Below are 26,791 nucleotides of genomic sequence, written 5' to 3' on the forward strand. Positions count from 1 at the left end.
GTTAGGGTCCAGAGCAGCAGCTTGTTGGGGTCCAGAGCAGCAGCTCGTTAGGGTCCAGAGCAGCAGCTTGTTGGGGTCCAGAGCTCGTCAGGATCAGGGTGGGGACTCTTGCTCGTCCCTGTTCTGTGGTCTGTCTCTGCTCTGGCATTTCAGCGGTTGTGTTTCTGCTCTTGCAGTAAAAGCCGGGGCACCTGCAATGTTAACTGAGCCATTTTTGCACTTGCAAATGATCTGAATTACCACAGACCGTCCTCGGCCAAACAGCTCTCTATTATTGCCATTGGTGAGGGCCTTATCCTTACCCTACAACTGAGACTCTACACCATTAACCTTAGTGCCAAGCCCCTCTACCCAGAACCCTAAGCCTAAAATTCTGCCCCTCCTGTAATTACACAAATTGTGCTTGTTTGGTGTTGCGCAGAACTTGATGTATTGTATTGAGCCAGTGTAATTTCATGGGTATACTTTTATACTGAATATGAAGTGTGGCTAAAGTACTCTCTTTTAATCAGCATATATGAAAATGAAGATTTTTATTTATTTAAAAATATGCAGAAAGCTTGCCTTGCCAGGAGAGAGATGGTCTGAAGTCTCTCTGCAATGCATGGCAGCTGGGTCATCCCAGCTGCCATACATCAACACACAGCCAGACTGTTGCTTTAAAAATATTCGCCTAATCATAGTGCATGGGAGTGGATGTGTGTGTGTGTGTGTGTGTGTGTGTGCATGTGTGTGCGTATGCGTGTGTGCATGTGTGTCTTTGTGTGTGCTGGTGTGTCTTTGTGTATTGGTATGAGAATATGTGTGTATATGTTTATAGGCACACAAACACTCACAGTTTAATTAATAATCAGCACTAGCAGGTGGATGGCCATATATGGAAAGTACTGTGCTGAATCTGTGTTCCTATGGGGAGGGGCCAGGCCTGTTTGCCTCTGTTAATTGGTGTTTAGGTTCCACAGAGGCGGGGCCTGCTTAGCTCCACCCCTCAAACTATATCTGTTGCCAAGGACCAAGGCTTTTTACCTGAATCCACCCGAGCCCACTTCCTGTGTCTCACTCTCTGCTTGTAGTCCTGTTTTACTAGCCTCCCATGAGCTTCAGCAGGTCAAACAAGGAGCTGATTAGAACCTCATATTCTATGCATTATCAGACACAAGACCAGGGTTGATTGCTGTTCCAGTGGACTAAAATAAGTGCAAATAATCATCTGTTTTCTGATTTTGAAATAAGTCATCATTCAGATAGTCTGGGCTACATTACTACATCACTTAGGTAACAGGCTGGTGGTGTCTTCTGATGTGGCCTCTCGTTTCTATCATACAGAGAGTAAGGGTAATGATGTCATGTAGACAGAAATAGTAATAATGACATCATTCAGAGAGTAACAGTTTCCCAGAATAATGGCAATTTCTTACTTTATGATGTCATATGGTGAGAAACATAATTATGACATCATAGAGTGAGTAATGGTAATTATGAAAACATACTGAAAGTAAAAGTTTCACAGATAAAAAGTATCAATGGTGTCATCATTCAAAGAGTAACAGGTTAGGATAATAACATATATAGGCAGATAGTATGGATGATTGTGTACATAGCTCTATGGGAGTCTACAGGGAAAAAAATCTGTATTTGTATAATTACGTATAAAAAGAGCAGGTCCCAGACTGGAGGTGAGATTGTTTTGTTTGCTGTTCTGAGCAGTGGATTGTGGTGTCAGTGGCTCACTGGTGAAGTGCTGATGTGATGTTGCTGTGTCCTGTCTGAATCCTGCTCACTCAAGGGAGTTGTGACTTGTTAGTGAAGAGATTGTCAGTAGTTAGATTAACAGTGAACTTATATACACACATACACACACACACACACACACATACACACACATACACACACACACACACCGTAGACTTATTTCAGACGTTATCACAAACAGCCATGACAGGAGAGAGCTGAACTCTAACCCTCTTTATGAGTGTGATTCTGCAGTGATTTCAGTGTCGTTAGAGTTTATTTCTGAGCTGATGGTTTCTGCCTTGACTGAGAGCACAGGAGCTCTCTCCCGTGCTCCCAGGTGTAACTCCACAGTGTCTCTGTATACAGACTGTGCAGGAAACACAAAACTCATTTAGAACATAAGAACTGAACAGAAGTAAATATTAAAATAAAAAGTGAGCAAAATAAATATTTTTAGAATGAAAGTGAATTGATCCCAGGATCAGAGCCAGTTTAACCCCGCCCCTCCACTGGAATAATGAGCTGGTTTAACCCCGCCCCTCAGCTGGAATAATGAGCTGGTTTAACCCCGCCCCTCAGCTGGAATAATGAGCTGGTTTAACCCCGCCCCTCAGCTGGAAGAGTGAGCCGGTTTAACCCCGCCCCTCAGCTGGAATAATGAGCTGGTTTAACCCCGCCCCTCAGCTGGAATAATGAGCTGGTTTAACCCCGCCCCTCAGCTGGAATAATGAGCTGGTTTAACCCCGCCCCTCAGCTGGAATAATGAGCCGGTTTAACCCCGCCCCTCAGCTGGAATAATGAGCTGGTTTAACCCCGCCCTCAGCTGAATAATGACCTGGTTTAACCCGCCCTCAGCTGGAATAATGAGCTGGTTTAACCCCGCCCCTCAGCTGGAATAATGAGCTGGTTTAACCCCGCCCCTCAGCTGGAATAATGAGCTGGTTTAACTCACCCCAGTGTAAAATTTTCATTGTGGATTTTTTTTTTTGGCATTTATTTATGTTTTTTTTTTAAATCTCCAGGGAAAGTGGCATTTTGCTAAATGGGATAAAGCTGTGGATTTATTAGCTGTGGATTTAAATGCTGTAGATTTATTTGAAACCAATTTGATCTTTGAAGTCATCATTATTTTGATTTGATGTTATAAACAGCGAATACATATCAACTTGCAAATACTTCATATCTGTTGAAAAATACTGAAATTAAGCAAAGTAAATTGATTGTATCACCTATATAATGTATAACATATTTAATATCCTGTTCCATATCATCCATACATAAGGTATTTTAATATCCTGTTCCATATCATCCATACATAAGGTATTTTAATATCCTGTTCCATATCATCCATACATAAGGTATTTTAATATCCTGTTTTTTCTTTCTGAAAGCTCATGAACCCGTTGGATGAACAGTTTACGCCATATTTCTGTTTTCTTCCTTTTTTCTGTTCTCTTGAATTATGTTGTACATGCCTATCGTGAATTTATTTCAATGTGTTTACGATTGATTAATTTATTTAATGCAAATATGTTTTGATATTGTCTATTCATATTTGTTTACTAACAAAAAAATGGATTACGGAGAGAAAAAATATATTTCCTAACCGATGTGAAAATGTTTCCGAGTGCAGCCAGCATGATAGCTGGTTATTTATTGTCTTTCTGGAGAGGTGGGGGTGAGGGAGGGGGGGTGAAGGTGAGGGAGGGGGGTGGGCAGATATTCTACTTGTGTTAATTCAAGTGACTCATTTGTAAAATCCTGTCCAGGGGTGGCGTGCACACTGTCCACAGCAGTGGCCTGGCTGGTGACTGTGAGAGAGGTTTGGACGGTGAGTGAGAGTGTAGTGGTGTGGTGACTGTGAGGGTGTTGGGAGGGGGTTTATCTGTGTCAGTGGCTGGCTGGTGACTGTGAGAGAGGTGTGTGGGACATGTGAGGTACGAGTGGCCTGGCTGGTGACTGTGAGAGAGAGGTGTGTTTGGGACATGTGAGGTTTATCTGTGTCAGTGGCCTGGCTGGTGACTGTGAGAGAGAGGTGTGTTGGGGACAGGTGAGGCTGAGCAGTGTCAGTGGCCTGGCTGGTGACTGTGAGAGAGAGGTGTGTTGGGGACATGTGAGGCTGAGCTGTGTCAAGTGAAGAGCCTCAGGTCTGCCCCACTCACAGCAGCTGCACTCACTCAAACGGCCTCTTCCTCTTGACTGTGAAGGTCGGCCTGTTTGTACAGGATGCTGTCTGATTGTAGAACAGGAAGTGCTGAGTGGATGTTGGGGTCAGAGGTCAGTCCACAGCCCAGGAGCTGTGGGTAGTGTTTAAAGAATCTCAGTACTGGACTTTTCCCCCAAACCGTGAAAGAGAAGCAGTGGAATGTGGTGAAGTAGTACGGGACTCATAGAAATGAGGCTGTAGGATATGGAAAAAAAGACACTGTGTCAGTGGTTATGAGGAGGTGTGTCAGTAGTTAAGAGGAGGTGTGTCAGTGGTTATGAGGAGGTGTGTCAGTAGTTAAGAGGAGGTGTGTCAGTGGTTATGAGGAGGTGTGTCAGTAGTTAAGAGGAGGTGTGTCAGTGGTTATGAGGAGGTGTGTCAGTAGTTACGAGGTGTTTCTAGTTTTTAAGTGCTGTGTCTGGAGTTTTGAGGTGCTGTGTTGCTATGTGAAGGTGTGTCTTGTTTTTGGATGCCGTTTATTTTGCTATGCAACAGCTTTTTTGTAGATTTTAGAGGGACAGATCGGAAAATTGACTAGAGATGAGAACGATGCTGAAATGGATGTAGCTTTTAGATGCATAGATGGCTCAGAGAAAGGTGTAGTTCTGAAACTGTAGATAATGTCTTACATCTTTAGAGCTGGTAAAATGATGCTGAAACCTGTTGGTGTGACTGGTTATAATGCCTTATAACAAGTTGTCACATCAGGGAAAAGTGCCAATTTTCTTATTTTGTAAAACAGAACAGAGACCGTAATGGCCTGAGGCCTGGAGATATAGAAAGCAGACACATCACACACACACGCGCGCACATGCACACGCACTCACACACACAGACACACACACACGTCACACGGCTCACGCCGGCATTATATACAGTGTGTGTGTGTGTGTGTGTGTGTGCTTGTGCGTGCGTGCGTGCGTGTGTGTGTGTGTGCTCGTGCGTGTGAGTGTGTGTGCATGTGGCATGTGCATGTGTGTGTGTGTGCTTGTGCGTGTGTGCATGCATGTGTGTGTGTGCGTGTGCGTGTGTGTGTGTGTGCTTGTGCGTGTGCGTGCGCTTGTGCGTGTGTGTGTGCGTGTGTGTGTGCATGTGGAAGGGTCACGCTTGGCTGTGTTGTATCCTGGGGCAACGTGTTAATTTGGGTCTCATTTCACCACTAAAAAAAAAATACTAAAGCAAAGACTTTTTTGTGTATTCTTTTCACCACTATGTTTGGAGGTTTATGTGTTATTTTTGTTATTGTTTTCTTGGTATTTTCATTGAAAAATTATAAAAATGTATTTTACAATGACAGCAACATAAGGAAAACAGGTTAGAAAGGCGTATATTTAAAAAAAAAAACTATTACAGATGTGGCTTTTACCATGAATTAAGTGAGACTAAAGTAAAAAAAAATGCCATTTTGTCATTGTGCTAAATAAATATAAATATTATATTATATATTAAAATATATTTGCTAACCTACTATTGTGTGTTGTGTGTGGGTGGCTCAGACCCAGGAGGAAGGAGCTTCTCTAAACCTCTCTAACAGGAGAAAGCGTGGCAGTGATGGAGAACACAAAAACTACACGTTTGCTCTAATGGGTGAAAAACAGGTCAGGTGCATCTCCACCTGCAGCCGCTCGTGGTCCCAACGAGGACGGGCTGCATGGACCGTGGCAGGTGATTAAAAGTAGCATCTAGCCAAGCCCAGCCCTGCTTAGCTTCAGCAGTTAGCCATGAGAAGGGTACAGGGTGGTATGGCTGCTTAGCTTCAGCAGTTAGACGTGAGAAGGGTACAGGGTGGTATGGGTGCTTAGCTTCAGCAGTTAGACGTGAGAAGGGTACAGGGTGGTATAGGTGCTTAGCTTTAGCAGTTAGCCATGAGAAGGGTACAGGGTGGTATAGGTGCTTAGCTTCAGCAGTTAGCCATGAGAAGGGTACAGGGTGGTATGGCTGCTTAGCTTTAGCAGTTAGCCATGAGAAGGGTACAGGGTGGTATAGGTGCTTAGCTTCAGCAGTTAGCCATGAGAAGGGTACAGGGTGGTATGGCTGCTTAGCTTTAGCAGTTAGCCATGAGAAGGGTACAGGGTGGTATAGGTGCTTAGCTTCAGCAGTTAGCCATGAGAAGGGTACAGGGTGGTATAGGTTCAATAAAAGGCTGAAAAATCAAATACAGGCAGTGTTTAATATTTATTTATTTATTTGAATATTGATAAACACAGAGCATTGAATTTCTTATATCTATGCACAGAAGAAAATATGGCTGAAACCAAATGAAACATGTAATCAAACGTAATCAATAATGTGTTCACATATCAAATGGCCTGAGATGAGACATGAGATGGTGATTTTTGAGCATTAAAATCTTCATTTGATTCCCATGACAGGCTGGGTTAGGTTAGACTGGTATTGAGAACGTATGACGTCAGTCAGACAGTGTCCCGCGGCAAAGCAGTAAAAAAGCCTGTTTCTTTAACAGAACCAGGATGCTGCCATTAGAGAAAATCTACAACCCCTGAATCAGCCCACACCCCTGAATCAGCCCACACCATCTGAAATTCACCCACATCCTAGGAATCAGCACATCATGACTGATTATCAATCATACGCACTTGCCTCCTGGAGACTGGCACACCGACAGCCCACTCAGCCTGCAATTACACCCTGAAATGCCACATCCCTCTGATCAAACCACATCCATGAATTTCCTAACCTTCAGATCAGCAAATTTCCAGAAATTTAGCCCACCCCAGTGTGAACAACAGATCATCCGGTGAAACAGCAAACACTGAATAAGGCCTCACATCCACCATTATCAGCCCACATCCCATTGTGTAAAAAGATCTGTACACCAGAGCATTTCATTGCTTATTGGAGGGAAAAATCAGATATTTCTGATCATGCCTTTGATTAATAGCCATATCATACGCAGCTGTGTTTTCACTCCGGGGCCAGGACCTGTGGCAACACCGGAGCCCCTTTCAGGCCTGCATCTAAACCCTAAATGCTCTGGGTCGGCCTCTCGTGTGAACAGAGCCACAGGTGGTTTTCCATGTAAGATGTTCTGGAACTTTTCCAGATCGGAAGCGAGTAAGATTTTCAGAAATATTCAGCCACGCCTCTAGTGTGAACAAAAGAGGTAACATTCCAGGATAAAACAGAAAACGTTACTGTGTTTTTACGTAAGGCCTTTTGGCCATCCATCCATTATCTATACCCGCTTATCCTGGGCAGGGTTGCGGGGGTTGCTGGAGCCTATCCCAGCATGCACTGGGCGAGGGGCAGAAATACACCCTGGACAGGCCGCCAGTCTCTCACGGGGCACACACACCATTCACTCACACACTCATACCTATGGGCAATTTAGAGTCTCCAATTAGCCTACCTGTCTTTGGACTGTGGGAGGAAACCAGAGTACCCTGAGGAAACCCACGCAGACACAGGGAGAACATGCAAACTCCACACAGAAAGGCCCTAAGCCGGGATTCGAGCCCACAACCCTCTTGCTTTGAGGCATCGTGCCGCCCGAGACATTTTGTTATCGTGTGAACAGACTCAACGCACCTAAGCCAGATATCTGACCCCAGCAATATTATGGGTTCCATGTGCGTAAGCTGCTGACAGTGGACTTTGAGACTCTTGATAAGCAGTCAACTTGAACCACTTTAACCTGACTGCTCATCATTTCAATTAAATCATTTAAATCATCTCAATGTATCATCCAGTTACCACAGGGGCGTCCAAACTTTCCTGAGTAGGGCTGGCGTGCTTGTAGGTTTTTGTTAAAGCCCATTCTAAAACAGCCAATCATACGCAACCAAAGCAAGGACTGAGAAAATTAGAATTGAGTTCTCGGTGACACACCTGGTTAAACAAAGATGAATACGTCAGAATGATCATTATGTTTGAGTAACAGGACAGATGATCAGCGGGGCGGAGTTTTTGCCATTAGACCAGAGGTGGGGGCTAAAGTATGGGTAGAGTTTCTCAGTGAAGGTGCAACCAGTGAAGGAGTAGATGTGAGACCTGGCCTCCACGTCATAAAAGGAGACCTGCCCCCCCTCGTAATCCACGTACACCCCCACTGTCTGGGGTTGAGAGGTCAAGGAGAGGTGCAGGGGAGGGCTGGTCAGGGCTGCATAGTTGTCCTCGTTGTACAGAACCAAACACCAGAAGCCATTTTGTGGAGTCAGGCTGACCCTGCCTTTCCTGCTGATGGACTCCCTGGCCACGCCCACATCCCAACCAGTTTTCCCACCCACCTGCACCTCCCAGTAGCCCCGCCCGGAGCTCAGGTGGGGGCGTCCCAGGACGCTGCCGAACAGGTCGAACCTCCCCGGCCCTTCCGGGACGTCACGCTCCACCCCCCCGTCCCACACCTCCTTCCCATCATCTGATAGGACGAGCCGGGGGTTCGCTGTGTCGGGGTCAAGGGTCACTTCCACTATGGGATAAAAACAAACACATGAGCTAGACATACACACACACACACACACACACTCTCACTCTCACTCTCACACACACACGCACGCGCACACACTCTCACACACTCTCACACTCACACACACATACTCTCACACTCACACACTGAAACACACTCACAATACGCACCTGAGAACTTCTGAATCCTTTCAATATCTGTAAAAGAAAACAGCATTTTATAATACACAAGAGAAGAGTCCTGATTCATAGGTAGCAGGTACACAGGAAGAACACGTACACAGGAAGTGGGGAAGTGGGTGGGGGGTAAAGGGGTGGGGTATGAGTGGGTGGGGTTTGAGTGGGTGGGTGGGGCAGTGGGTGGGGTTTGAGTGGGTGGGTGGGGCAGTGGATGGGTATGAGTGAGTGGGTGGGGCAGTGGGTGGGGTTTGAGTGGGTTGGTGGGTAAAGGGGTGGGGTTTGAGGGGTGGGTGGGGCAGTGGGTGGGTATGAGTGAGTGGGTGGGGCAGTGGGTGGGGTTTGAGTGGGTGGGTGGGTAAAAGGGTGGGGTATGAGTGGGTGGGGTTTGGGTGGGTGGGTGGGGCAGTAGGTGGGTGGGTAAAGGGGTGGGGTATGAGTGGGTGGGTGGGTAAAAGGGTTGGGTATGAGTGGGTAGGTGGGGCAGTGGGTGGGGTATGAGTGGGTAGGTGGGCAGTGGGTGGGGTATGAGTGGGTGTGTGGGGCAGTGGGTGGGGTATGAGTGGGTAGGTGGGGCAGTGGGTGGGGTATGAGTGGGTAGGTGGGGCAGTGGGTGGGGTATGAGTGGGTGTGTGGGGCAGTGGGTGGGGTATGAGTGGGTGTGTGGGGCAGTGGGTGGGGTATGAGTGGTGTGGGCAGTGGGTGGTGGTGGGTAGTGGGCAGTGGTGGGGTATGAGTGGGTTGTGGGCAGTGGTGGGTATGACGTGGCGTGGGTGACCCTGTCCTCACCAGTTGAGGAGAGCTGCTCCAGCTCTTTATTGATCTGCTCCATCATGGCTGAAAGGACCCCCCGCACACTGCCCAACCTCAGCTCTGTATCCAGGACAACGCTCGCAATGTCTCTTTCCTCAAGACCAGGCAGAGCTGGATGACTCTGAACAGATAGAGAGGGAGAGGAGGGTGAGTGCAGAGTACAGTGTAAACATATACAGGTACCTTTTCCATTGTTGCTTAGTTTGTGCAGACTAGCCCAGGTGACTGTGTGGGGCTAGTGGTATGCTGGTCACCTGGAGGAAGAGGATGTGGTCTTCATGACTGGCACTGTCATCCAGGTGGGAGATCTTCTGTTCCAGCTCAAAAATCTCCGCCTCCATCTCCTGGGTGACCTGCTTCGCCTCCCTCTGCACCTCCCTTCTCTTCTCCATCAGAGGCTGCAATAGCTGGGCCTCAGCCTCCCGAACCCGGGCCAGCACCTCCCCAAACACCGCCTGCACCTCCTCCTTCTGCCTGTCAATATGGCCCTGAGACACAGAGAGACCTTAGCTCAGGAGGTAAGAACGGCAGAGGTAAGAGACCAGCAGCCCTTATATCAGAGAGAGAGACCAGTAGCCCTTATGTCAGAGAGAGATACCAGCGGCCATTATATCAGAGAGAGAGACCAGCAGAGAGATACCAGCAGTCCTTACATCAGAGAGAGAGATCAGCGCCCCTTATATCAGAGAAAGAGACCAGCAGCCCTGACATTAGAGAGAGAGAGACCAGCAGTCCTTATATCAGAGAGAGAGACCAGCGGCCCTTATATCAGAGCAAAAGACCAGCAGTCCTTATATCAGAGAGAGAGACCAGCAGCCCTTATATCAGAGAAAGAGACCAGCAGCCCTTATATCAGAGAGAGAGACCAGCAGCCCTTATATCAGAGAAAGAGACCAGCAGCCCTTATATCAGAGAGAGAGACCAGCAGCCATTATATCAGAGAGAGACCAGCAGAGAGAGACCAGCAGCCCTTATATCAGAGAGAGAGACCAGCAGCCCTTATATCAGAGAAAGAGACCAGCAGCCCTTATATCAGAGAGAGAGACCAGCAGCCATTATATCAGAGAGAGACCAGCAGAGAGAGACCAGCAGCCCTTATATCAGAGAGAGCCCAGCATAGAGAGACCATCAGCCCTTATATCAGAGAGAGAGACCATCAGTTCTTACAGAAAGACCATCATTGCTGAGGTGTGAATGATTTTTCTGACAGTAAAATGTGGAGGTGTTGTCATGCCAATAAGCATGGCTGAATTTGAGCTGAAGACGGAGTGTGGCACAGTGGGTAAGGAACTGCGCTTGTAACCGAAAGGTCACAGGTTCGATTCCCGGGTAAGGACACTGCCGTTGTACCCTTGAGCAAGGTACTTAACCTGCATTGCTTCAGTATATATCCAGCTGTATAAATGGATACAATGTAAAGTGCTATGTAAAAAGTTGTGTAAGTCGCTCTGGATAAGAGCGTCTGCTAAATGCCTGTAATGTAATGTAATGTAATGTAATGAAGTTACCTGAGAGATGATCAGCACTTACGATGGCAGGTCTTCAGCTTGGTGAGTAATGACTGCCCAGTGTGTGAGAGGTCGGTCATGTGACCTTGACTATTGGGGGTCATGTGACCCTGATTGGACTCACTGTGCTGAGCTCCTCTGCCTGTCTGATCTCCTCCACCTTCTTCTTCCGAACTTCAACCCTCTTCTTCATCTCATCCATCGTGTTCTTCACCTCTATCTGGTGCAGATCACACACTGCATTACATACTGCCACACACTGCATTACATACTGCCACACACTGCATTACATACTGCCACACACTGCATTACATACTACCACACACTGTTACACACTGCTCTGCTCCTGTGCTTTATGCAGTGAACACAGACTCTGCTGGCTCTTGTGGGATCTGTGATGTAGTGCACATGTTGCTGGGGTCAGGGTCGCGCCCTGCTTTTGATGCAGGCATTGTGGGTAATTACCTTCTTCCTGTCCCATTCAGTCTCAGCGGGAACGACCTGGCGGCCGTCGTCCACACACAGAGCACAAACACAACGCTGTGCATCTCTGCAGTACAGCTCCAGGGGGCGCCCGTGAGTTGGACACGCCCGCTCCTCCAGGTCGCTGGCAGGGGTCACCAGCTTGTGCCCTCTCAGCCGGTGGGCCGACAGGTGGAGCTCCAGGTGAGGCTGGCAGTACGAGGTCAGACACACCAGGCAGGACTTCACCGCCTTCCGCTTCCTGCGGATGCACATGTCACAGGCCACGCCCCCATCCGAAATCACCCCCGCCCCCCTGTCTTGGGCCTTCTGGAAGTCTTCCAGCAGGGCGCACAGCACGATGTTGGGTCGTACGGAGCTCTGCCGCAGCCATTCCTTGCACAGCGGGCACACCTGGTCATTGTATCGCACAGAGTTTTCCAGACAGCGTTCACAGAACGTGTGACCGCAGTGCGTGGTTACCGGCTTGCGGAACAGGTCAAAGCAGATGGAGCATTTCAGGTGCGATCCAAGCAGAACTGGAGTCTCCTCTGAGCCAGGGACTGGGGAAGTCATGTCTGCAGTCTGCAGCACAGAGACCAGCGGAAGCAGAGAGAATCCTTTGATGTTTTCCTATTCAAGTTCATAGAACAAACCATCCACAAGCAGCATTTTACCAAAATAATGTTTTACTATGAGAGGAATTATTTGAACACAAAACTGTGTAGAAAATTGTAAATTGTCCTATTTTCATAACCTTAAGATACAAAACTGCTTTTCAAGAGGATGGAGGCAGTTTTCACGAGAGGGCAAGCTTAGTGTACAAGAAGAGTATACCTGAGAGCTTCTCGTTCTTCACAGGCCGTCTCCCTTCCGTCGCTCTCTCATTCTGTACTGCTCCGTCTGCCTCTCTCTCTTATATACACTTTCCTCAGTTTCAGTTTCGTTTCTGCTCACAGTCATAACTTCTCTTTTCCTGATTGTAGAATGCAGGGTGTGTGTATGCGTGTGTGTGTGTTTTAGTGTGTGTGTGTGTGCATGCGTGAGTGTGTGTGTGTTTCAGTGTGTGAGTGTGTGTGTGTGCGTGAGTGTGTGTGTGTGTGTGTGTGTGTGTCTGTGTGTGTGTGTTTCAGTGTGTGTGTGTGTGCGTGAGTGTGTGTGTGTGTGTGTGTGTGTTTCAGTGTGTGTGTGTGTGTGTGCGTGAGTGAGTGTGTGTGTGTGTGTGTGAGTGTGAGAGTGTGCATGCATGCGTGTATGCGTGTGTGAGGGTGTGTGTGTGTTTTGCACACCTCTCCTTAGTTAGATTACATTGCCCAACCAGAAAGCATAGCGACATAGCTCAAGAGGTAAGAGCGGTTGTCTGGCAGTCGGAGGGTTGCCGGTTCAAACCCCGCCCTGGGCGTGTCGAAGTGTCCTAGAGCAATACACCTAACCCCTAACTGCTCTGCCGAATGAGAGGCATCAATTGTAAAGCGCTTTGGATAAAAGCGCTATATAAATGCAGTCCATTTACCATTCTGGTGTAAGTTAATAACCACGGCCATAGCCTCGGTCCCACAGGTACACTTTTAAGCAAAACGTTGTTTACTCTGAGGTGCGTTTCCCTGACGAGCTTCAGCGTGTCTCCAGCAAGACAAACTGGAACTGCAGCTTTCTTTAGTTGCTGGTTTTCTGTTGTTTGAGTTTCTCCTTGCATTGTGGGTAATTAACTACACATGTCTTTCAGTGTCAAAGTGCGCTTTAATAAAGGGCAGCTTCCGTAACCATTTATTTTCTTTCTAGGCTGCATTGTTGCAGAGCCAGAATGACAGCAATGCCGTGTTGAGTTACAGATGGTGCAGCTTTAAAACAGCCCCTGGTGTTGAGTCACTGATGGTGGAACTGTAAAACAGCCCCTGGTGTTGAGTCACTGCACAAATGCACAAAATGTATTCCGCATTTTTCTGGATACGTTTTCCTCTTCCCGGCAGATTACAGAAACAACACAGGTTTCCTCCGGAGTGAAATAGGATTCTCAGAGTAATATATAAAAAACTTTCATATTTACTTAAGCTCCAAAATAAAAAGTTAATAAAAGATAAAGTGTAATTTTAGATAAAGTGCTGTTTTATTTGAACAGTAGTGGGTAACATCAGTGTCAGCCTGAAGAATACATAAATGCAATATCGCCAAAAAGGCACAGTATGCAAACACACGCATTCTAAAGATAAATAATGAGAATACTATTTACTGTGATTGCATTTTTTTATTTTTTCAATGTCACAAAATCCATTTTAATATTGGTATATGCAGTCTGACTGCCATATTTACTAAATCACTCATACGATGACAGAGAAACACTTGTATTAGAAAGACTTTTATAAAACAACTCTGTGCTGTGATAGAGCATCAGCAGAGACTACAATGACTCTGTGCTGGGATAGAGGATGAGCAGAAGCTCTGTGCTTTGATAGAGGATCAGCAGAGACTCTGTGCTGTGATAGAGGATCAGCAGTGACTCTGTGCTGTGATAGAGGATCAGCAGTGACTCTGTGCTGTGATAGAGGATCAGCAGAGGTTGTGTGCTGTGATAGAGGATCAGCAGTGACTCTGTGCTGTGATAGAGGATCAGCAGTGACTCTGTGCTGTGATAGAGGATCAGCAGAGACTCTGTGCTATGATAGAGGATCAGCAGAGGTTGTGTGCTGTGATGGAGGATCAGCAGTGACTGTGTGCTGTGATAGAGGATCAGCAGAGACTCTGTGCTGTGATAGAGGATCAGCAGAGACTCTGTGCTGTGATAGAGGATCGGCAGTGACTGTGTGCTGTGATAGAGGATCAGCAGAGATTCTGTGCTGTGATAGAGGATCAGCAGAGACTCTGTGCTGTGATAGAGGATCGGCAGTGACTGTGTGCTGTGATAGAGGATCAGCAGAGACTCTGTGCTGTGATAGAGGATCAGCAGATACTCTGTGCTGTGATGGAGGATCAGCAGAGACTCTGTGCTGTGATGGAGGATCAGCAGAGACTGCAGAGACTCTGTGCTGTGATGAAGGATAAGCAGAGACTCTGTGCTGTGATAGAGGATCAGCAGAGGTTGTGTGCTGTGATGGAGGATCAGCAGTGACTGTGTGCTGTGATAGAGGATCAGCAGAGACTGTGTGTTGTGATAGAGGATAGCAGAGACTCTGTGCGTGATAGAGGATCAGCAGAGGTCTGTGCTGTGATAAGGATCACAGAGACTCTGTGCTGTGATAGAGGATCGGCAGTGACTTGTGCTGTGATAGAGGATCAGCAGAGACTCTGTGCTGTGATAGAGGATCAGCAGATACTCTGTGCTGTGATGGAGGATCAGCAGAGACTCTGTGCTATGATAGAGGATCAGCAGAGGTTGTGTGCTGTGATGGAGGATCAGCAGTGACTGTGTGCTGTGATAGAGGATCAGCAGAGACTCTGTGCTGTGATAGAGGATCAGCAGAGACTCTGTGCTGTGATAGAGGATCGGCAGTGACTGTGTGCTGTGATAGAGGATCAGCAGAGGTTCTGTGCTGTGATAGAGGATCAGCAGAGACTCTGTGCTGTGATAGAGGATCGGCAGTGACTGTGTGCTGTGATAGAGGATCAGCAGAGACTCTGTGCTGTGATAGAGGATCAGCAGATACTCTGTGCTGTGATGGAGGATCAGCAGAGACTCTGTGCTGTGATGGAGGATCAGCAGAGACTGCAGAGACTCTGTGCTGTGATGAAGGATAAGCAGAGACTCTGTGCTGTGATAGAGGATCAGCAGAGGTTGTGTGCTGTGATGGAGGATCAGCAGTGACTGTGTGCTGTGATAGAGGATCAGCAGAGACTGTGTGTTGTGATAGAGGATAAGCAGAGACTCTGTGCTGTGATAGAGGATCAGCAGAGATTGTGTGCTGTGATGGAGGATCAGCAGAGACTGTGTGCTGTGATAGAGGATCAGCAGTGACTGTGTGCTGTGATAGAGGATCAGCAGAGACTCTGTGCTGTGATAGAGGATCAGCAGATACTCTGTGCTGTGATGGAGGATCAGCAGAGACTCTGTGCTGTGATGGAGGATCAGCAGAGACTGCAGAGACTCTGTGCTGTGATGAAGATAGCAGAGACTCTGTGCTGTGATAGAGGGTCAGCAGAGGTTGTGCTGTGATGGAGGATCAGCAGTGACTGTGTGCTGTGATAGAGGATCAGCAGAGACTGTGTGTTGTGATAGAGGATAAGCAGAGACTCTGTGCTGTGATAGAGGATCAGCAGAGATTGTGTGCTGTGATGGAGGATCAGCAGAGACTGTGTGCTGTGATAGAGGATCAGCAGTGACTATGTGCTGTGATAGAGGATCAGCAGAGACTGTGTGCTGTGATAGAGGATCAGCAGTGACTGTGTGCTGTGATAGAGGATCAGCAGATACTCTGTGCTGTGATAGAGGATCAGCAGAGACTCTGTGCTGTGATGGAGGATCAGCAGATACTCTGTGCTGTGATGGAGGGAGGATCAGCAGAGGCTCAGACTTCTTGCCGTGGCTGAATATGTAAAAATAGGGGTGAAGTCTCTCTGTGAACGCCTTTCCTTTGAAAGAGTAGATGTGAATGCTGGCCTCCACGTCGTAGAAGGACACGCGCCCAGCCTCACAGTCCAGGTACACCCCGACGGTGCGAGGCCGGGTGGGCAGGCCCAGGGGTGCGGGCGTGGCCGCTAGGGCCCTGTACTCACGGCTCTTCATGGACAGCACGTAAAACCCCGCCTCTGGGCTGAGCGTCACCGCCCCCTTCCTGCACACCGCTGCTTTGGCCACGCCCAGCCCCCAATCGTGCCTCGTCCCCACCTGCACCTCCCAGTAGTGCCGCCCTGAGCGGTAGCCCCGCCCACCCAGGACCACAGGGGCGGAGTCAAACCTCTCCACACGACTGTCTTCCACCTGTGTCGATCGAGAATGACGCACCCTCCTCCCACCTTCTGACAGGTAGAGCCGTGGGTGTGCTGTGTTACTGTCCAGGGTGATATCAGCTGTGGAACACACACACACACACACATATGCATACACATGCACCCACACGCATACACACACATACACACACACACACACATGTTTGTATTGCTATACTTGTGAGGACTTCCCATTGACTTTCATTCATTCCGTAACCTCTAACCCTAACCCTAACCCTAACCCCAACCACTACATGCCTAACCATAACCTAATTGTAACCCTAACCCTAACCCTAAGTCCTAACCCTAAAACAGCCTTTTGAACTTGTGGGTTCCAGCAAAAAGTCCCCACCTTGCATAATTTTCCTCATCTTTCTATCCTTGTGGGGACATTTGGTTCTCACAAAGATAGTAAAACATGCCCACACACACACACACACACACACAGACACACACACAGACACACAAACACACATAAAGACAGAATAAATAAAATAAAATCAACCCGTCTTGCAAGTTAACATATGATGGCTGGGTGTGGTTAGGGCGTGCTCATACACACCTCTGTACTTCCGAATCCTCTGCAGCTCTGTAACAGAATAAATGTGAATAGTTTTATTTAACGGATTAAAATAATTTTGTGATGGTGATAAAATGAACATAATCATGGTGGGGAAATTGTTGCTAACCTGTTTCACACAGGCTAAGAGGGCTGCCTCAGAGATGAACATGAACTGTTTTAGAAAAACTGTTATTGTAATTTTAATCCATCGTATTGGATCATAAGTGATACATATCCCTGGACTGGATCAGTGCCCATGCCCATTAAATAATTTTATTAACTCCCTTTTTAAATATGTAATGAAACAAATTTATATTGGTTTCTGTAGTGAGAAACAGTGAATTTGGTCTGCATTTAGGCACAGGAAAGTTAGTCTGTAATTAAGGGTAGTACTGTTGGTCTGTAGTTAAGGACAGTTATGTTGGTCTGTAGTTAGGGGCAGTAATGTTGGTCTGTAGTTAATGATGGTAATGTTGGTCTGTAGTTAGGGTCAGTAATGTTGGTCTGTACTTCGGGGTAGTAATGTTACTCTGTAGTTAAGTACAATAATGTTGGTCTGTAGTTAAGGACGGTAATGTTGGTCTGTAGTTAGGGGCAGTAATTTTTGGACTGTAATTAGGGGTAGTAATGTTGGTCTGTAGTTAGGGGCAGTAATGTTACTCTGTAGTAAGGGACAATAATGTTGGTCTGTAGTTAAGGACGATAATGTTTGTCTGTAGTTAAGGACTGTAATGTTGGTCTGTAGTTAGGAACAGTAATATTACTCTGTGGTTAGGTACCATAATGTTGGTCTGTAGTTAAGCACGGTAATGTTGGTCTGTAGTTACGGGCAGTAATGTTGGTCTGTAATTAGGAGTAGTAATGTTGGTCTGTAGTTAAGGTCGGTAATGTTGGTCTGTAGTTAGGCACAGTGTGTACATACCACTGCTGGTTAGAGCTTTCAGCCTTCTCTGGAGAGAGTGTTGCAGCTGTTCCACGGCTCTCCTCACAGTCCCCACACACACATCAGTGTGAACGCCGGCTCCAGACCAGTCCTTGGTGTTCGGAGGGGAACACAGAGACGGGAAACTCTACAGCAGGAGAGGACAGATCCATCAGCATGGAGAATTACTGTACTGTACTATACAAACACACCCACTCACTCACTGACTAACACACTGCACATACACACTCACTCACACACTGCACATACACACTCACTAACACACTGCACATACACACTCACTCACTAACTAACACACTCAGTAACACACTGCACATACACACTCACTCACACACTGCACATACACACTCACTAACACACTGCACATACACACTCACTCACTAACTAACACACTCAGTAACACACTGCACATACTCACTCACTCACTCACTGAATAACACACTGCACACACACACACACTCACTAACACACTGCACACACACACTCACTAACACACTGCACATACATTCTGCAGTCAGTAACAGTAGGAGTGTGTGACCTGTAGGAAGTAGAGATGATCCTCAGTTTGTGAGAGTTTCTCCAGTTCAGTGCTTCTGGTCTGTAGCTCAGTGAGTTCCTGCTCCAGGTCTTTAATGAGGCCTTCAGCATGTTTCTCTACTGCTCTCTGCTTCTCCTCCATCACCTCAGTCAGTTTGGCCTGGCGAATCTCAATGGAGCGCTTCAGAGTACTGAACACCAGCACGCTGTCCTCCATCTCTCTCTGTGTGCTGCTCTGCTCAAACGAGAAGCAGCTCTTAGAGTACAGGTGTGCGGAGTGAGTGAGAGGATTTCAGTCAGAGAGAGATCAGTAATATGCCCGTAACTGAGCCCTGTGTCTCCCTCCCTAACGTGAGCATCAGGACTGTAATCAGGACTCACTCTGCTCAGCTCCACACACTGTCTGATCTCCTCCACCTTCCTCCATCTGTCCTGCATCATCTGCTGCATCTCTGCTTCCGTCTTCTTCAGCTGAGCCTGAGAAACATTACAGCACAGGAGACAAAGAGGAGGGGCAGTAAGACCACGCCCCTCACAGCTGGATCACTAACATTAACCGTCTTCATGTTCTGAAGGAACAACACAGTTTGGCAGCCAGGTTTCCTCTGGTGCAGAGCTATCTCATCAGGCTTTGAGCTCCCCCATCACCTGAGCCCCTCTCACCTGTTTCTCTGACCACGCCCTCTCTGCAGGGACAGTGTCATGTGACCTGTGGTCAGAGTCAGTGCACAGCACACACACACACGTCTGGTCGCTCCTGCAGAACAGCTCCAGGGGTCTCAGGTGCTTCCGGCACATTCTGTCCTCCAGGTTACTGAGGGGCTGGAGCAGCTTGTGCCTCTTCAGACCCTCCACTCTCAGGTGAGGCTCCAGGTGAGGCTGGCAGTACGAGGTCAGACACACCAGGCAGGACTTCACCGCCTTCCACTTCCTGCCAATGCACACGTCACAGACCACGCCTCCGGGCGTGTCCGAACCCGCCTCCTCAGGGTGTGGTGGGTGGGGCTCGAAACTCTCAAGTCTCCTCCTCTTAATTTGTGTGGAGATCTCATCTAAAACTGTGTTTGTGCCGATCTCTGGCAGACCACTGAATCTTTTCCCACATCGGGGGCAGTGGCACGCCCCCCTGCTCTGCCAGTAGCCCTGTATGCAGGCCCTGCAGAAGCTGTGCCCACAGGGGGTGGAGACGGGGCTGCTGAACACCTCCCGGCAGATGGAGCACTGGAACTGCTCCTCAGACAGGAGCTCACTGCTGGAGGCCATTCCTGTGAGGAGAAAACTGCATCTGAACCTGAGCACTCGCCCGTGAGTCAATGTCTACTTTACCACTCTACAGGCCACACAGTACTACAGGAGAGCCAGTGTCTACTTTACCACTCTACAGGCCACACAGTACTACAGGAGAGCCAGTGTCTACTTTACCACTCTACAGGCCACACAGTACTACAGGAGAGCCAGTGTCTACTTTACCACTCTACAGGCCACACAGTACTACAGGAGAGCCAGTGTCTACTTTACCACTCTACAGGCCACACAGTACAACAGGAGGGTCAGTGTGTACTTTAACACTCTACTCTACTCTACAGAAGATTCCACATCAACGCCTTGTTGAAAATACAGAGAAAGATAATGAGGTAGATAATGAAAGCCCAAATGTCCCCTGGAGAAAGACTGGGTGGGATTCAGTCAGCATGTGTTCTTAATTCTGACTAACAATTAAAGTCTCACTAACGATTGTTTTTTTTCCACAAGCATAGTTTGCTGAAGTTGGTTGATTCAATCTTCAGGACAAATACTGAATGAGAACATGCATAAGACTGTCTTAGCAGTATGAGTAATCCATCGCTCACGCCTCCAAGAGAAAGCAGCCACAGTCTGTAAGTGCTTTGTTCTAAATTTGCCCACATTTAACACTAGTTCTGTGATGGTTCTTTAAAACTTCACTCATGGAATAATTAAAATTTTTACTTGCTTAGACATTCAAGTTTGTATTCTTAAAAAAAACAACATACATTTTCTAAATCTTTCCAAGATTAGTTACAGTAAATAAAAAATATACAGATATTCCAGAGTAATGCAGAGACTATTTGATGATCAATAAAAGAAAGATTAAATCTTGCTGTCCCAAGTCAAACTGCAGTCCTATTCCATAGCTTCCAATTGTATAAGAGCTTTTTTGTGTCCCTAAAAGTATTTCCAGAGATGTGACCTTTTTAAAGACAGAGAGCATCCTGGGATAGGAAAGGTTTGCTGTGAAAAGCCAGTACCTGTTAGTAATTTGAGGGAGAGGAGGACAGCCTGGTGCTCTTCTGACTGTTAAAATAGTTTCTGTCTTCGGTCAGCTGAGCACAAATGCAGGCAAACATGGGTGTGAGTCACTGGGTGGGGCTGCTCTGCCCAAAAGTTTCGTTTCTGGAGAGTGACGAAGATGCCCCCGGATTAAACTAATCTGGCGCTTCAAAAAGGAACGCTGTCCTGGTGCCTGCAGCCAAAAACATCTGAAAAAAAGAGTTTCCTCCTGCACTATGAGCGGATCTGATTAAATACATAAATTAAAAATAAAAATGATTACTATTTTGCCTCCATGTACATGTGATGTATCTGTGAGAGTGTGTGTGTGTGTATGAGAGTGTATGTGTGTGAGTGTGTGTGTGTGTATGTGTGCGTGTGTGTGTATGAGAGAGTGTGTGAGAGTGTGTGTGTGTGTGTGTGAACATGAAAAAATGCAAACATTTCATTCAGAGATGGAAGCAAGAAATCATCTTTATTTCACAACCATGGTTAAACAAATTAATTTAAATGTGTTTGAAGACATTTATGATGACAAATATAATTCACTGAAAGATCTGAAAAATATGTGAGTGAAAAAATGAAAGTATCCTTAATATACACTTTTTTTGTTAGGGTGGATGAGAATGCTGCAGTGTTCTAATTTGGCCACTAGAGTCAGTTACCACAATGGTGGTAACTGACATTACATTACATTACAGGCATTTAGCAGACGCTCTTATCCAGAGCGACTTACACAACTTTTTACATAGCACTTTTTACATTGTATCCATTTATACAGCTGGATATATACTGAAGCAATGCAGGTTAAGTACCTTGCCTAAGGGTACAATGGCAGTGTCCTTACCCGGGATTCGAACTAGCGACCTTTCGGTTACAAGCATTACATTACATTACATTACATTATAGGCATTTAGCAGACGCTCTTATCCAGAGCGACTTACACAACTTTTTACATAGCACTTTACATTGTATCCATTTATACAGCTGGATATATACTGAAGCAATGCAGGTTAAGTACCTTGCTCAAGGGTACAACGGCAGTGTCCTTACCCGGGATTCGAACCTACGACCTTTCGGTTACAAGCGCAGTTCCTTACCCACTGTGCCACACTCCGTCCTCCTCCTCCGACATCCTTCAGGATTGCCACTTTTAATATCTCAGTAACTCAATAACTAACTCAGTAATCGTAATACTGTCAGTCATTTTGCTAAAACAAATACAATTGCCTTTGTGCCCTTCCTGTGTCCCCTTTGTGGACCAAACTAACATAACAGGACGCAGCTCAAAATATCTTATTTACTTTATGGGAATAGGATAAATAATAAAGAATAAATTATATAAACAGTATAATAAATACTAATAAATACTGAAATTGTTGAATCTCCGGGAGTTTTTGGAAAACAATATTCTAATGTCATTTTTGTTCACCTTGCAGTCTTTTCTCTGTCTCTCTTGGTCTTATCTCACCAGGTAAAGTCAAGTGTCTTTTAGCCAGGTCCAAAGTCCATTATTTAAACTTCGTAGAAGGAAAAGAAAGAGTTTCCTTCTGCACCCACAATGAGCTGAACACTAACACACTAATACTGCACCCAGTGAGCTGAACACTAACACACTAACATTGCACCCACAGTGAGCTGAACACTAACACACTAACATTGCACCTGCAGTGAGCTGAACACTAACACACTAGCATTGCACCTGCAGTGAGCTGAACGCGAAGGGGTGGGACTTTGGCCACATTCCTTCACGGAAGCGAAGCCAGAGTTCAATGTGTAAATTTCACTCTCCCTCAGCCCCGCTTCTGAGCCGCGGTAGGTCTCCATTCACATCCAGCAGGACAGGGAACTCAACTGCCGGTGACACTTTAAAGGTGTATCAGGTACGTTAAAGCTTCAGTTGCTAGCACAGTAAGTCCAAGAACCCCTATTGATTATGAAAAATGAATTAATTTTTATTTATGCAGATTAATATAAAAAAGGACAGCCTTCAAAAAGCTTCCAAATTTCTCTTTATTTCATTTAAAACAAAATACAACCATTCAAAACTCTGACACAGTTACTAAAGTTTAAAATTTTGAATGTAGAAATTGACAATTTTTCCAAGTACTATGTGGCCTGTATGGGGTTAAAGTAGTCACTGGCTCTCCTGTAGTAGTGTGTGGCCTGTAGAGTGGTAAAGTAGACACTGGCTCTCCTGTAGTACTGTGTGGCCTGTAGAGTGGTAAAGTAGACACTGGCTCTCCTGTAGTACTGTGTGGCCTGTAGAGTGGTAAAGTAGACATGACTCGAGACGGCGAGTGTTGCTCTGGGCTCTCAGTAGATGCAGTTTTCTCCTCACAGGAATGGCCTCCAGCAGTGAGCTCCTGTCTGAGGAGCAGTTCCAGTGCTCCATCTGCCGGGAGGTGTTCAGCAGCCCCGTCTCCACCCCCTGTGGGCACAGCTTCTGCAGGGCCTGCATACAGGGCTACTGGCAGAGCAGGGGGGCGTGCCACTGCCCCCGATGTGGGACGGACTTCACTGGACGGCCAGGGCTCTGTGAGAACACGTTTGCCAGAGAAATGGCCGAGAAATTAAGACAGATGAGACTCAGCTGTTCCGAGCCCCGCCCACCAGACCCTGAGCCCCGCCCACCACACCCTGAGGAGGCGGGTTTGGACACGCCCGGAGGCGTGGCCTGTGACGTGTGCATTGGCAGGAAGTGGAATGCGGTGAAGTCCTGCCTGGTGTGTCTGACCTCCTACTGCCAGCCTCACCTGGAGCCTCACCTGAGAGTGGAGGGTCTGAAGAGGCACAAGCTGCTCCAGCCCCTCAGTAACCTGGAGGACAGAATGTGCCAGAAGCACCTGAGACCCCTGGAGCTGTTCTGCAGGAGCGACCAGACGTGTGTGTGCGTGCTGTGCACTGACTCTGACCACAGGTCACATGACACTGTCCCTGCAGAGAGGGCGTGGTCAGAGAAACAGGTGAGAGGGGCTCAGGTGATGGGGGAGCTCAAAGCCTGATGGGATAGCTCTGCACCCGAGGAAACCTGGCTGCCAAACTGTGTCTTTCCTTCAGAACATGAAGACGGTTAATGTTAGTGATCCAGCTGTGAGGGGCGTGGTCTTACTGCCCCTCCTCTCTGTCTCCTGTGCTGTAATGTTTCTCAGGCTCAGCTGAAGAAGACGGAAGCAGACATGCAGCAGATGATGCAGGACAGATGGAGGAAGGTGGAGGAGATCAGACAGTGTGTGGAGCTGAGCAGAGTGAGTCCTGATTACAGTCCTGATGCTCACGTTAGGGAGGGAGACACAGGGCTCAGTTACGGGCATATTACTGATCTCTCTCTGACTGAAATCCTCTCACTCACTCTGCACACCTGTACTCTAAGAGCTGCTTCTCGTTTGAGCAGAGCAGCACACAGAGAGAGATGGAGGACAGCGTGCTGGTGTTCAGTACTCTGAAGCGCTCCATTGAGATTCGCCAGGCCAAACTGACTGAGGTGATGGAGGAGAAGCAGAGAGCAGTAGAGAAACATGCTGAAGGTCTCATTAAAGACCTGGAGCAGGAACTCACTGAGCTACAGACCAGAAGCACTGAACTGGAGAAACTCTCACAAACTGAGGATCATCTCTACTTCCTACAGGTCACACACTCCTGTTACTGACTGCAGAATGTATGTGCAGTGTGTTAGTGAGTGAGTGGGAGTAAGAGTGTGTATGTGCAGTGTGTTACTAAGTGTGTATGTGCAGTGTGTTAGTGAGTGAGTGTGTATGTGCAGTGTGTTAGTGAGTGTGTGTGTGCAGTGTGTTAGTGAGTGAGTGTGTGTGTGCAGTGTGTTAGTGAGTGAGTGTGTGTGTGCAGTGTGTTAGTCAGTGAGTGAGTGGGTGTGTTTGTATAGTACAGTACAGTAATTCTCCATGCTGATGGATCTGTCCTCTCCTGCTGTAGAGTTTCCCGTCTCTGTGTTCCCCTCCGAACACCAAGGACTGGTCTGGAGCCGGCGTTCACACTGATGTGTGTGTGGGGACCGTGAGGAGAGCCGTGGAACAGCTGGAGGTCTCTCTCACGCAGCAAGTGGACAAACTGGCAGAGAAGGGTCAGTCTCACAACATCAGCTTTCCACGTTTCCCACTGCTGCTAACTGCAGATATGAGCTTCATGAGTGCACATTTTATTTACATTCACTTCCCTGGCAGAATACAACACAATGGAAGAGATACAGGTTTAAATTGTCCCTATGTTGCAGTCAGTTTGGCTGAAGATAAATGTACTCTGCGTAATGTTAGCATTGCTAGCTATACTAGCTAGTCTGATGCAATAACACAGTAAAACACCAGGAAAATGTCTGATTGGTTTAATTCTCGTCTTAGTACACCATCTATAAAAATTATTGTAGGTGTAGTTGTAGCTTGGCTTAGTGTTTTATCAGTTCTCATTATCTGGCAATTGTTGGTGCCATGCAATTAAGCCACAAAGCTAAAGATGCTAATTTAGCTTTTACTTAGTGCTGCTGGTTGTCTGGAATAAGCTGGCTGCTTGAAAGCAGTGGTTTGCTTTCTGTCATCATGTTTCGCTGCTAATTTAGCCAAGTTAACGTTAATTTTATAAATGTAAAAACAAATTGTGTTCGGAACATGTGATTGCAGCCTAATTTTTGTTGTATAGAAAACAGTCCATATAGGCTATGGACAAGAATAAATTGTACAGGTACATTGAGCATTGTAGCTAAGGTTAGGTTACATTGTGTAGGGTATATATATATATATATATGTGTTGGTTAGCTATATGAAGGTTATGTTTAGCAGGTTATGTTTAACCTGCTAAGTTATAAGGTAGGTGATTATCATGCTGTAAAATGCTACATTGTCTGTACTGGTGGGTAGCTGTCTGTACTGGTGGGTAGCTGCCTGTGCTGGTGGGTAGCTGTCTGTGCTGGTGGGTAGCTGTCTGTACTGGTGAGGAGGTGTCTGTGCTGCTGGGTAGCTGTCTGCTGGTGGGTAGTTGTCTATACTGGTGGGTAGGTGTCTGTACTGGTGGATAGTTGTCTGTACTGGTGGGTAGCTGTCTGTGCTGGTGGGTAGCTGTCTGTACTAGTGGGTAGCTGTCTGTGCTGGTGGGTAGCTGTCTGTACTGGTGAGGAGGTGTCTGTGCTGCTGGGTAGCTGTCTGCTGGTGGGTAGTTGTCTATACTGGTGGGTAGGTGTCTGTACTGGTGGATAGTTGTCTGTACTGGTGGGTAGCTGTCTGTGCTGGTGGGTAGCTGTCTGTACAGGTGTATAGTTATCTGTACTGGTGGGTAGCTGTCTGTGCTGGTGGGTAGGTGTGTGTGCTGGTGGGTAGGTGTCTGTACTGGTGGGTAGCTGTCTGCTGGTGGGTAACTATCTGTACTGGTGGGTAGCTGTCTGTACTGGTGCATAGCTGTCTGTGCTGGTGGATAGTTGTCTGTGCTGGTGCGTAGCTGTCTGTACTGGTGCATAGCTGTCTGTTATATTATGCACATGTAGCAACAATATGAATACAGCATTAAAATGGACTGCAATGCTAAGTGGTGTAAATTAATTTTTCACTGAATTTGGTTTACAGGATTGTTCTGGGACAAAATACAGTCCCAGCTCAGGTTAAGTGTGATGGTATAAGCCTTGGGTGCTACGTAAAATTAGGTCTCTCTCTAGCAGGCTAAAAAAATCATGCAAAGCTGGGAAGCCAATCAGTTATTATTCACTAGTATTATAATATTTTCACATGAAATGCCCTGCTTAAATCTGTATTTCTTCATTGCAGAATTGCAGAAGCTTCATCAATATTCAGGTACAACACACTCTCGCCATTTCCTCTCAGAATGGTTCAGATATATATAACTATATACACAGCCACATCTGTATGCTGTTACTTTGAAGCATATGTTTGCATAATCAAATATGCATAACCACAGGGTAAAATAATGACTGGAATTATTACACTTATTCGTAGTAGTAGTCGCAGCAGCAGCAGTAGTAGCATCACTATTCTCCTATAATAATAATAATAATAATAATAATAATAATAAAAAGATGGCATAACCTTGTGCAGGTTCATGTTTGTCCTCCATTATATGAGTTCTTGGTAATTTGTATTTGTCCTAATACTGTAGCTTATTCTTCTGCCTAGTTGGCTTTGCAGATGTTAGACCAGAATAGCGTTCATTGTTCTCGGCTAGAAATAGCTGTACAAAATAAGTAATTGTGTTCAGCA

The 26,791-nt window shown here is 46.7% G+C and overlaps 2 protein-coding genes and 1 long non-coding RNA gene across 4 annotated transcripts in view; 2 read left to right on the forward strand and 1 right to left on the reverse strand.

The window, feature by feature from the left end:
• Positions 1-2,887: 2,887 nt before the first annotated feature.
• On the forward strand, positions 2,888-5,407 carry LOC135258708 (uncharacterized). 2 transcript variants are annotated; one of them, XR_010331072.1, is made up of 3 exons: positions 2,888-3,016; positions 3,093-3,556; positions 3,705-5,407. It is a non-coding gene; the product is annotated as an uncharacterized LOC135258708 (long non-coding RNA). The 2 variants fall into 2 exon arrangements; XR_010331071.1 differs by having other exon boundaries at positions 2,987-3,556.
• Positions 5,408-6,107: 700 nt separating this feature from the next.
• LOC135258549 (uncharacterized) lies at positions 6,108-20,632 on the reverse strand. Its single transcript, XM_064342015.1, has 15 exons — positions 20,555-20,632; positions 18,951-19,552; positions 18,669-18,764; positions 18,289-18,522; positions 17,730-17,877; positions 16,808-16,834; positions 15,468-16,326; positions 14,555-15,371; positions 11,329-11,958; positions 10,988-11,083; positions 9,610-9,843; positions 9,332-9,476; positions 8,537-8,563; positions 6,736-8,369; positions 6,108-6,477 (listed from the first exon to the last, which is right to left on the reverse strand). Exons 2-14 carry the CDS (start codon positions 19,548-19,550, stop codon positions 7,825-7,827), a joined length of 4,458 nt encoding a protein of 1,485 aa, XP_064198085.1. The 5' UTR covers positions 19,551-19,552; positions 20,555-20,632; the 3' UTR covers positions 6,108-6,477; positions 6,736-7,824.
• Positions 20,633-22,319: 1,687 nt separating this feature from the next.
• LOC135258715 (E3 ubiquitin-protein ligase TRIM39-like) overlaps positions 22,320-26,791 on the forward strand; it is a 5,381-nt gene continuing 909 nt past the window's right edge. Inside the window, exons 1-6 of the mRNA XM_064342238.1 lie at positions 22,320-22,459; positions 22,920-23,542; positions 23,729-23,824; positions 23,971-24,204; positions 24,510-24,657; positions 26,342-26,368. Coding sequence (XP_064198308.1) covers positions 22,922-23,542; positions 23,729-23,824; positions 23,971-24,204; positions 24,510-24,657; positions 26,342-26,368 — 1,126 coding nt within the window. The 5' untranslated portion in view covers positions 22,320-22,459; positions 22,920-22,921. The remainder of the gene's footprint in view (positions 22,460-22,919; positions 23,543-23,728; positions 23,825-23,970; positions 24,205-24,509; positions 24,658-26,341; positions 26,369-26,791) is intronic.

Source organism: Anguilla rostrata, chromosome 7 (assembly GCF_018555375.3).
Source record: "Anguilla rostrata isolate EN2019 chromosome 7, ASM1855537v3, whole genome shotgun sequence".
In the NCBI taxonomy this organism is placed as follows: Eukaryota; Metazoa; Chordata; class Actinopteri; order Anguilliformes; family Anguillidae; genus Anguilla; species Anguilla rostrata.